We start from the raw sequence: 12,567 nt of genomic DNA on the forward strand, positions 1-12,567 counted from the left end.
GACTGCAAATGCCGTAAATCTGAAAATCAGAAACTGTGGTGAAACTCAGGTCTGGCTGCACCTGCAGAGAGAAAGCAGAGTTAACATTGAGTCCAGTGGCCTTTTTCAGAACTGAGCTTGATTTGAAATGTCAACTCTGCTTTCTCTCCACAGATGCTGCCAGATCTATGGAGTTTCTCCAGCAACTCCTGTTTCTGTTCAGGAATCAACAACCACTGGGAGGTTGGGCAGAACAGCGGGCGGAACAGAAAATAATCCCAGTGATTTAACAAAACATGGCCAGAACCAGCGACCCTTTCCAGTTAGTCAAAATGAAGGAAAAATAAATACTTCTATTACCAAATTGTTGAATAAACAACTTTCATTTGTTCAGGTCCTTTACACTTCTGTGACGTTTTACTGCATAAATCAGACAAAAATGGACTTAAGTTGTATAAAGAGCCAAAAGAACAGTTGAGCACATGATTAGACACATAGCAATTTAGTAAGGAGATTATTTAGATGAGAAATAAGAGAAAGATTTAGGGAGGAAATTTCAGTGCCTAGCAGCCAGGCAGCTGAAGGCACCAATGGGGGTTGAAGAAAACGGGAGACCAACACAGATATAAACCCACCTGAAATGTGCTGTTAGTTCCACATGTGTGCGGAGCATTTGTTGACAAGCTGTACATTTCACCTGGAAAGGAACCTCCTGGCACAAGGAAATCAACAACTTTTTTGCATAGTTAGGGAATGGAAGAGGGCAGCGTGTTCCCTGCTCACCTATTAAAGATAAACAAGAGGAAACTGGGTTAGTTTCAGACGACACCGGGTTAGTTTCAGACGAAACCAACATTTCTGATAATGCACCAGAGTTTAACAAATAAAATTAACAGAGCTTAAATAAAAATGGCTAATGTTGAACTGTAGCTGATAACAAGTCTTTAGCTTCACAAAACAATCCTAGACAAGCCTTTCATCTTCCATTTTTGATGCAAGGTCATTGAACTGTAACTTTAACTCTCTTGCCACAGATGATAGCCGACCTACAGAATCTTCTCCAGCATTTTCTACAGACGGAAAATAGTAAATGGAATTCAATTTGGAAAAGCAAGGGGTGATGCAAGGGTAAAGAAAAGTCAAAGAAAGCAAGGGAATACACAATAAACAATAAAATATTGACAGAGATACAGGAAATGAGAAATCTCAGAGTACTTGTCCACAGGTCATTGAAAGTGACGAGGCAGGTAGATAAGATAGTAAAGAAAGCATATGGAAAGCTTTCCTTCATTAGATGTGGTATAGTATACAAAAGCAGGGTTTAATCCTGTAATTGTTTAAAATGCTGGGTAGGCCACAACTTATGTTTGTATGTAGTTCTGGTCACTGCTTTGTAGGGACATAATTGCTCCGGACAGAGTACAGAGGAAATATTCAGGAACGTTGCCAGGATTTGAAAATTGAGGATTGGTTGGATAAGCCATGGCTTGTTTCCTTAACAAAAAGTTGTGGTGACTTAATCAAGTTGTACAAACTTATGAGGGGCTTAGACAGAATAGTCAGGAAAACTCAATTTCCCCAGTGGACATGTCAATTACTAGGGGCACAGTTCAAAGGTAGAAGGATTGAAGGTGACATGAAGAAATAATTTTTCACCCAGAGGGTGTCAAGTGTCTGGTGTCTGGAATTTGCTGCCTAGTTTGATGGAGGAAACGTCAGCCCTCAGCTCATTTAAAAAGGTACCTGGATCTGCACCTGAGGTGCTATAATTCTCAAGAGTATGGACCAAGTGCTGGAAGATGAACATGGAACGGGTGGCCAGATTTTGTTTTGGTTTTCAACCAATGTAGACACAATGGGCTTAAATGACCTCTTTTGCTCCTGCAACTTTTCTATGGTTTCTGTGGATTCCTCCATGAATACCTGCGGAACACACTATTTTTATGAAATGGAGATAGGAAGATTTAATGTTCAACCCTCCTGTGCAGAATGAACCAATTTAAACCAGCCTGACATTTATTTAGGTGGTATGCAGGGAACAATGCCTAGCATGGGACTGAGAATTCCTTGGGTAAGGATTTACTCTGAAGGGATATCCAGCAATTGCTATTTTATAAAATAAACTATTTTTGGAGATGTAGGTACTACTTGAATGCCTTGAAATCACTGCCCAACCCTAACTGCCCTCAATAAGGCCAGGTGAGCTGTTTTCTTAAAATACTACAGCTTTTGTGCATGCATAGCACAGATAGGGAGGGAGTTCCAGTTCTGACCCAGTGAACAGCAAAGGAATTATGGTACATTTTCAAGTCATGGTAGTGTGTGGCTTGATGGGCACTTGGAGGTGGTGGTAATCCCACATACTTCCTGCCCTCCTTCTAAGTGGTTGAGGTTAAAAACTTGGAAGCTCGGATGCTTAGTTGGTGACTCTACGATCATGTTTAGCTCACCTCATCTTCCAGTACTTTTCAATTCACTACATATTGCATTGTTCTTGATATTAAACCTAGGGCTGTTGTCGTATCTTGAAAGTTTTGAGTCAGATGTTGCTCAGTCGTGGTATCCTTGCCTCAGAATCACAGTTATGGGTTCATGCCACACTCCACATACCTGAGGACATAGAACATGCTGCCATGCCAGTTCGAAATTAAGGGGACGCTGATGGAGTGCTGCCCAAGCAGAGGTGCTGCCTTTTTGGATAAATATCAAACCAAGACCCCATTTGCCCTTCAGAAGGCCAGTTTTTAAAAAAAGACCAATTTCAAAGTAATGGGGGATTTATCGCTGGTATCCTGGCAAATATTCATCCATCAACCCAAGTTCATTAAAGCAGATTATCTCGTTGCTATCACATTGCTGTTTGTGGCAACTTGCCATGTGTAATTTAACTGCCATGCACCTTACATTTCAGAACTACTTTGGCTAATAGCTTTTGAATATTCTAAGGAAATAAAAGGCATTATAGACATTAAAATCTTTGAGAGAAAAACAAACATAGCTTTGCCAACAAATGAAAAGTAAAGAGTCACAGAAATCACGCTAAAATAGCAAGGCTTATTCGTGGAGCTACATCTATTATCGGTCTGGCAGAGGCTCTTAATCTGGAACCAGTTTTCCTCTGTAGATTGTTTCAGTATTGTCTGTGCTTTGGCAGATCACGCTTGTAAAAATGTTCTTGTATATACTTTCTAATCAACCCCTTCAGCGATGTTATTGCTCACCTCCAGAGCAGGTTGGATCTGAACTGGGCTTCCTGGCTCAGAAGTAGGGACACTACCCAGTGTGCCACAGGAGCCCAGCAATGTTTTGTACACTTACAGCAGGGTAGGTCAGGGGGAGACTGGCGAGAAGGAAGAAAGCACCAGGTAAGTTTGAAGATGGTGATAATCTCAATGGGACAGAGAGGAATGGAACTGATAGCTTTGGGTTCAGCAGTGTTGCACAAACGTTGAAGACTATTTGAAGGGGGATAATATTCCCATTTGTTCAAATGTACAGGATATTAAGTTTCCAAGCATTACCTATCAACTTCATGTTTCATATTATTTAACTGAATCATTAACCACCAGACTTTACTGTCAATAAAAACTGTTCCACATCGAAAAATCCACAGAAGCGACATCTCCAGTGAATTTGAAATTTTTGAATCTGTTTCATTTAGATCTATTTATTTCATGGAGCTCATCAAAAATCCAAGCATTCCAGGGACGTCCCGTTACAAATATTATAATCAATGAAAAATGCAGTAGATTTAAATACACATGCAGAGAATTTCAATGCTATTTTACTAAAGCAAATGATTCAGCTGCATAAAGAAACGTACTAGTTTACCATAATGGGACAAGGAATGAGGGTCTTCAGTTAGTGAAGAGACTGGAAAGTTCTCTTTTGAGCAGAGGAAGTTAAGGGGCAATTTAACGGAGGTATTGACACATTATAAGGATTTTTTTGTGGTGGACAGGGGAGAACTGTTTCCTCTGGTAGGGAAGTCAGTATCCAGAGGAGACAGTTTTAAGATAATGGGCACAGATCAGAGGAAGAGGTTAAAATAATTCTTGTTTTACAAAGCAAATTGCAATTTAGAATGCATTGCCTGAAAGAGTGGGGGTACAGATTAAATAATAACTTGCAGAAGGAACTGGATACGCATCAAGAAAACAATAAAAAAAGTGCTCAGCTATAGGAATAACAGTTGGTGTAGCAGAACTAATTGGATAACTAATAAAAAGAGCTCGCTTAGACATGAGAGGCCTAATGCCTCCGTCCATAATTCAACACTTTACAAACACACCATTGCCACCACAATCATTTCTAGTCTCTACGTAACAGACTTCCACAAGGTTAATATATCAATTTTGATGTACAATAACATTGATTCATTTAACTATTAAAGTGCATTCCGTGCTCCTAACCCCTACCCCCCAACAAAACCTACCACTCAATTTGTGTCTTTGAAGGAAGTGGTTTGTCTTGGCCATGTGCTGCAAGCATTCATCTCTTAAATTGAAAAGGAGGTAGCAGCTTGGGCAAGCGAAGCACTGAGTAACCTGTGGTTCAAGGTCACACCGATGACCTTCATGATCCGGTGAATCAACCTTTAAAGAAAAGGACAATTTTTTAATCTGTGCATTCTTCCATTATAACTACATATTCTTCATTAACTGGCAGACAACAGCAAGTCAGCACACAGGAGGCAATTCAGACTACCACATTTGCATCAGGTCTTTGAATGAACTAACCAATTAGTCCGACACCCCTTGCTCTTCCATCACAGCCCTGAAAAGTCTTTTGCTTCAAATATTCTACCCTATTCCTTTTTGGAAGTTATTGGTGAATCCGTTTCCACCACCCTTTCAGGCCAGATAATAGCAACACAACGCAGTTAAAAAAGTTTCTGTCGTCACCCCCTTGGTTCTTGTGCCAATTATAAATTAAGTGTCCACTCATCATCGACCAACCCACCTACAGAAACAGTTTGCTTCTCTCACAAAAATAAAACTGGCCCAGGTTACTTACAAGTTATTAGGACATCATCAACTCCAGGTTCAAGAGGTTCTTCATGAGTAAATATCCAATGGCTAAACGTGACTTGCAAATAGAGGTCGGGTGTCTGGCTAAAAGTCACGAACAACACTGGCCATTCATTTCTATTGGATCTCACTGTGCACAAAGTGGTTGACAGGCTTGCTTAGCTAAAACTCAATCACTAATTTTACACTTTGAAGAGGAGCTCTTTTATTTGAGAACCATGATAAAAGGTACCATGTAACTCCACGTGCTTCACTGGTCACCAATCCAGTCTTAGCACAGCTTAAAATTTAGGTACAAGATACAAGCAAGGTACTGAGTATGCTTAATGGAATGTCTTTTGATTGTGATTGGCATCACTATCTGATTCCAGACCGAATAGACAACCTTTTATTTGCTTTCAATGACGTTTAAGCTTTTTTAAGAAGTCCAAGGTACAACAAAATAAAAAAAACCCAAAGCTCTTCTTGCCTGTAATCCTTTTAATTATATAACCATCCAATGCAAACCAATCCCATTGAGGTTAGTTTAAAGACGTTATACCGACTCAAGCAACACTGCATTGGATATCTGATACTATGGGCCAAGATGCATCAGCTGTGGTTCAGTTGCCCTCAGCTCTGAAAAAGGTTGTGGGTTCAAATTTTGTGATAGGGATTTGAATGCATAATCCAATTGACATCCCTGTGCAGGAATCAGGGAATGCTGCACTATCCTCTTTCAGATGAGCTATTAAACTGAGACCCCAACGGCCTTCTCAGATGAGCACAAATTTTCCAGTTTTTTTTTGTTGTGGGGCGGGGTGGTGTTGGGTTTGAGAAAGAGGACCAGAATGGATGCTTGGGGAGGAGGTTGGTGGTACAGGATAGGAGAGGATGAAGGAGACTAGAAAAGAGTTTGCAGGGGAGGGAAACAAGGATCAACAAAACTAACAGATCGAAACTAGTCTGGAGAATTTATGACCATTAATTTAGGAACTTCTAGACTTAAACATAAGTAAAAAATGGAGAATACAGTTAAATAATAATTACACAGGTGTACTAACAATGAATTTTATTCATCATGCATTCAGTATAATATACCTTTAAAGCCAAATGCTCTTCATATTTCTGTAGATTTATGAATCGTTGACAGCATGCAACACAAATATACCAAGTGGATGGAGACCCATGAAGTGTAATCGTGGGATCACATGGAGAATGGTCAAACCTTTTTTTTAAAAAGAAAGCATATTTTGAAAAGTTAGCACAACTTATCAACTGAACTTCCTCCAAGCTGCCTGATAGCAAACTGTAGAGAAGCAGAGCACCCTACAAAATGAGTTGCAATGGAAGAGTCCAGGAATGATCATACTCCATCTGTCACCTTGTGCTCCTCAGTTGAAAAATAAAAATTTTAAAAGGTCTCTTGCTACAATATCTATGCTCTCTGACTAAATGTGGAATCCCCACTTCACAAAGAGGCAGCCATTTGGCTCCAGGAGCCTGCACGACCATTCAACAAGATCACAGCTGTAACTCCACTCTCCTGCCTGCCTCCTATAACTCCCGACTCCCTTGCTGATCAAGAATCTTACTGACTCCGCCACGATCAGATGTAATGTTAGCCTTTTACGGCAGTGACAATAGTCCATCTATACTACTCCAATATGGAGTTTTCTCACAGTCCAGGGTCCACACAATCATAGGTTTGCCAGGTACCAGAGCGTACTGAGTGCAGCACTCGAGGTGACACAATTAGGACCAGTCTTCTTTGGCATTTCACACACCAAACTTTTCCAGCAATTGTTTACTGAAAAAAAAATCATGGCACAGATATTGCTTGCTAGATTAGCGTTTATTCTCTATTTCTAATAGTCCTCAAAAAGGTAGTGATGTGCTGCCTACTTGAACCATTGCAGTCCTTCAGATGTAGGGATAACGACATCGCCTTTGGGAAAATTCTAGGATTTTGACCCAGTGACGTTGAAGGAACGGTGATATAGTTCCAAGCCATGGAGTGAAACTTGGGATGGAGCTTGCAGGTGCTGGTATTCTCATGCGATGACAGCCCTTGACCTTCTAGGTGGTAGAGGTCACAGCTAGGAAGAAGCTTGTAGAAGGATTCTTGGTGAGTTGCTGCAGTGTATCTTGTGAATGGTATACACTGCTGCCACCGTGTATCAGTGTGAAGGGGACAGAGGTGGAAAGGAGTGGAGGCAGAAGGGGGTCAATGCTGAAGGTGGTGAATGGATTGCCAATCAAGTGGATTGTTTTGACCTGGATGATCTCAAGGTTTTTCAGTGTTCTTGGAGCTGCATCCATCCAACCAAGTGGACAGCATTTCAACATGCCCTTGACTTGCGCCTTTTAAATTAGGACAGGCTTTAGGGAATCAAGGGGTGAGGAACTCAGGGCAGAATTCTCAACCTCTGATCTGGTGTTGTAGCCAATATTAATATAGCTGCTCCAGGTCAGTTTCTGATCAATGGTAACCCTCAGAAAGTTGATACTGGGGAATTGAAATGTCATTAAACATGAAGGTGTGTAGTCTTTTTGCACATTTGACTCAGCAATAGTGAAAGAACAAGTGGCTGCACATGTGCTCTGGAAAAAGCCCAGGTTTCTCTTATCAAAACACAATAAGCAACCACAATAAGCACCAGTACTGATCCCCAGATTCATTTCTCATCAAATAATCAACCATTTTCCCAACCGGGAGCCAAAATGGAACGCTGTGTGTTGTCCATTACAAGTTCCCTGTGCTCCCGCTGTGGGAACATGGGACCAAGTGTCATTGAACCAGCCAGTTACAATTCAGTAACCACTGCAGCCATTCAGTTCCATTAGGAAAAATTTATAGAAAAATTAGGTTGGCAAAGTATTAAATTTTCAGTATTTATTCAGTGGCTCATTCACAAATCTGTAGTTCCGGTTTCTTAAACAGTATTGTACAACCATATTACTTTTGCGGATAACATGTTTAAAAGAAAATGCCTACCTTTTCAAATGCCCTAACAGCAGATGCCTATTGTCAAACTTTCTGTTGCAGTTCATTATTGGGCAGTCAATGGGATCAGGAGTCACTGGTGCATTTGTGTGTCTTCTATCTCCTCTACGACCAAAACTGACAACCCCAGGCTTTGGCCCTATTTGATACATACATTGGGAAGGGTGTAGAGGGTTGGATATTGGGAAGAAGAGGTCAGGGGTTAGGGCCAGAGAGAAGAGAGTAAAATATGGCAAATTAGAAAGCTACAGCAAAAGATGATATAAATCTAGTTAATTTGGACAGTACAGGCAGGATAAAATTAATTTGTGAATTTACCAAGTACCATTTTACCAAGACCTCTTTCATTCTTGGAGCATAATTTTGCACTGAAGAATAAATTGCAGTTGCATACCAAATAATTATGGTTAGGGTTGTTGTCAGAAGGATGGATCCAAATACAGGATCAAATACGTTAGATTTTATTTTGTTTAGGACTTTTAAATTGGAATACATGTTTTTGAAACTTTCACTTTTTGAGATAGGCCATCACTGAAAAGGGGAAGATGACTCTTCCAGTTTCTAATGCAATGGAGATTAGAAACCAAAATTTCTGACGATACCATCCAGTTGTTGGCTCAGTGGTTAGCACTGCTGCCTCAGAGCGCCAGGGACTCGGATTCGATTTCAGCCTCAGACGACAGTCAGTGTGGAGTTTGCACATTCTCCTCGTGTCTGCATGGGTTTCCTCACACAGTCCATGGATGTGTAGATTAAGTGGATTAGCCGTGGTAAATGCAGGGTTACAGGAATAAGGTAGTAGTGGTGGGATGCTCTTTGGATGGTCGGTGTGGACTTGATGGGCCAAATGGCCTGCTTCAACGCTGTTGGAGTTCTATGATTCCATGACTAAAATGGTTGAAACCACATAAAAGAACACAGAGCCACTGGAGCTCATATGATGATACCAGTAGTGAAGTAAGGCAGGTTGAAGAAGTTGAAGGCCAAATCCAAAAGCTGAGAATAGGTAAATATACAGTTACTTCAGCTTGATGACTATACTGGGGATTTACACCAGCAGAGTTGAAGGGTTTCCACAGACATGTGTCATTTTTGATGAAGTGCATGCCAAAGGAAATAGGTTGGTTGTGCACTGCTGTTGGCTGAGGATCAGTCTAAATCCTAGACAATGAGGAGTTGAAATTCTTCATGAGGAACACAGAGTTTTAAAGGGCTTTGTGATTGAGACTAATTGAAACTTTGAACCACTTTGTAAGATCTATATTAATTTTTATATGCTTACGGTGTTCTAATTCGCTGCCTAATGTTTTTTTTCGATTATATTTTCACTTATGGTTTGTAATGTTTTATAAACCTTCCCATCGGTTTCTTTGCTATTTTAAATTTTATGAATAGAATAAACTGTCATTGCATATGGGCAACTCAGTAAATAACTGGCTTCTCTGTTAAAAGAGTTAAGAATAAATTCCTAGAGGCTAAAACATTTAGAAAAGGCAAAAGCAGTAGAACAACTCTTTTCTTTCCTTTGTTAACTCTCTTAATGCCGACACACATCTAGGTCATATTCCCTTAATCAGCTAACTGTGGCACTCTATTCTAAGTTGTACTCGAGGACAAAGTCACACTAAGTTGGCTAGTTTTACATGCTAAGTTAAAAGGCCTAGCTGACCCACTTAATAAAGTATTATGTTCAATTGCTTCTTAACTAAGCCCACCTGTTCATCCACTGTAGGGCTTATTAAAAGCTTAGCTTAAAGCTGAAAATGATAGAATTTTAACTGTAGATTTCAGTTAAGTGCTAACTATGAACAAAATTAGCATTGTACAAAATAAAACTTTGGATTTTTTTTACCCAGCACTCAAACACAAGTCAAAATACAAAATGCCAATTGACCCACTTAATGAGGAACCGATTTCAGTTTTCTTTAGTCAAGTGTACTGTCTGATTTCACTCTCTGGAGTTCAAATTCTTCTTTTTTCAGTTTTCTTCCATTTTCTTCTTTCTTGCCAACTCAAATTCTCTTCTTTAACATTTATCTTGTTCTTTCTTTCTTCTTTCATGTTTTTCCATTTATTTCTCTTTCAGTTGCAACTAAATATTAGCTAAATCTAATTATTTATTATTTTAAAATTGCTTTTCTTTTAATTCTAAATGCTGGATTATCACCTTAACCATATCATCCTTACAACAGTTTGTTTTTAATGCTACCTTCAATTTATTCTCTAACTCACACAATTCAGATTTAGTCGAAGACTTCCAATAATCAACTGTTGCTAGGACTTGGAGACTAGAAAACAGTCAAAACCACCTTAAAATTCCAAATGTATAACTTACTTCAGAGTAATTCTGGCTCCATATGCAGTGGCTTCGAGTACTTATCATATTGAAGGATTCACAGATCCTTCAAAGTCAATGTTTACTGATCCCAGACAAGCTCCCATTTTGTTATGATCCCAGCTGATGTTAATAACAGACAAGTCTGATCTCAGAGCGAAGTTGAGCTTACAGATCCAAACTTTGCTTTTTCTTTGTACCATGGAGGTGAGTTACTGAATACTTATTAAAACAAGAAAAAAAATTAAGTATATGGACAAAAAGGTTGGAAAATAGTATTTACAAATACCAGAAAAAGATCCAACTTCACGATACTCCTTTTATCCCAAAAATATCCTTACAAACACCAGTGAAGATTTCTATCTCCACAGTAAGACTTCACAAGCTGGAATAGCTACAACCAGTTTCATTCTGATGAATTTCTGTGCCTCCAGCAGAAGCTATTTTTCTTCAGCTGGTATCTTTCCCTGAGAGACCCAAAACACTCTACAAACTAAACTATCATTTGAACTTCAGGGAAAACATGAGCTCCTTAAACTCAGGTTCCAACAGTTTTGTACAATTTCCTACAAAAAAGAGTTTAACACTCCTGCTTCCGTTCTCCAACACACTATACACACTGACTGACTCCCTTTGAGATTTTTCTGTGGCTGTATTTGCTATTCCTGAGTCACTGAGCAACAGCAGCTTTTTTTAAATGCATTTTTGCTGCCTTTTTTTCCTTCAATATTCCAAACTACTAAGGTATTTTCACTTCAAGGTGAGTAAAACATCAATGAAAATAAATGTAAACAAATAATCCTTTGGAATGTATTGCACTGGCAGATATGGCTCAGCATAGTCAAATAGATTCTTCCCTGGGTACTGATGAAGTCAGTCAGGATACTTGGATTATAGAGGTTTTTCTCCAAGAAAAATATTACAGAGAGCAGCTTCTCAACCTCACCAGATTTACCACACAGAAAACACCACTAATTTCACAAACCTAGCTTCCAGGTAGTAATCTCTCCACACACGATACCATGTACCAGAGCTCCCTGGTCAATGACCTGATGGGTACCCACTTTCAATGTAACATAAGAAGCTATAGAAGAGGAAGTTGCAAGCAACTCTAAAATCTAACACTTAAAAGTTTAGCACCATGCAGCAAATCCACTCACCCCCAAAGACTTCATCCAGGTCCACAACCTTTTGGCAAAAGACAAATATCGTTGTTAAGTTGCTTCACGCCCCAGGAGGTAAAACTCTTGGAGCTTCCTCCACCCAGCCTTTTTGTAGCATCATGCACAAGAAACAAAGAAAGTCTTGCTGCTGTGTGCTCAGGATCTTCAAATTATCTCAGTTGGGCACTCCCACCAATTAACAGAAATTTTTCTCCAGGCATGAATTGAGGCAAAGTATTGGCAGGTAGGTAATTTCAAGGAGGGTATGGGATAAAGATGATATCACATAGAACATTCCACCAGGGTCATTCAGCTCCTGTCCTTATTATAGTCTTCGCCCAAATCTGGACAAATAACCAAATGCCAGAGGAAAGATTAAAAAGCTATAGGTTACAGAAGCTATCAAAAAATTTCTGTTTGTTTTAAGTACAGTAAGTTAAGTTGGATTCATTTGATACATCATAAATGTTTGAGATCTGAAATAAAAGCAAAACTGGAAATACATACCAGGACATTGTGCATCTTTGAAACAATAGATAATTAATATTTCGGCCTAATTTTTCAAACCCTATGATGAGTATATATCAAGTAAATCATTATCTTCATTTGGTCACAATGTGGGCTGCCAAGTTAAAGGAAGAGAGAGGAAATCTTACTGGTGGTGAGCAGGGGCATCTATTCATTTTATTACACAAAAGTAACACGCAGGAAAAGGCCAAAATCAACTGGAATAAGCCAAGCCAAAAAAAAAACCCTCAAATCTAAAGGGAAAAAGAAACAAGCCCGAAAATTCCTCTCTGACTTTCCTTGAATTACCTTCGAGAAGACGGTGGGATGAGCCACCCAAAATCTTGAACTGCTGCTCTTAATCACACACCATCTTGACCGTTTTATTTGTTGTGTCCAGATTAAAATCCTGGGGCTTCCTTCCTCAATTACTATGGGTATACTTGTACAATGTGGATGGTAGTAGTTCAAAAGGCAGCTGTGAAAGACGGTTAGGGCTGGGCAATAAACACTAACCCTGCCAGCAACATCCACATCTCAAACAAATAATAATGAAGTGTGTATCGG

The 12,567-nt window shown here is 39.5% G+C and overlaps 1 protein-coding gene across 4 annotated transcripts in view; it reads right to left on the minus strand.

Annotated features, from left to right (window-relative positions):
• znf451 (zinc finger protein 451) overlaps nt 1-12,567 on the minus strand; it is a 65,266-nt gene that overhangs the window by 22,764 nt on the left and 29,935 nt on the right. For all 4 annotated transcript variants that reach the window (XM_048596958.1, XM_048596957.1, XM_048596956.1 and 1 more), the window contains exons 6-9: nt 7,987-8,134; nt 6,090-6,216; nt 4,415-4,574; nt 615-762 (exon numbers count right to left, since the gene is read on the minus strand). In XM_048596958.1, coding sequence (XP_048452915.1) covers nt 615-762; nt 4,415-4,574; nt 6,090-6,216; nt 7,987-8,134 — 583 coding nt within the window. The remainder of the gene's footprint in view (nt 1-614; nt 763-4,414; nt 4,575-6,089; nt 6,217-7,986; nt 8,135-12,567) is intronic.

This window comes from Rhincodon typus, chromosome 5, assembly GCF_021869965.1.
Source record: "Rhincodon typus isolate 14 chromosome 5, sRhiTyp1.1, whole genome shotgun sequence".
Taxonomy (NCBI): domain Eukaryota; kingdom Metazoa; phylum Chordata; class Chondrichthyes; order Orectolobiformes; family Rhincodontidae; genus Rhincodon; species Rhincodon typus.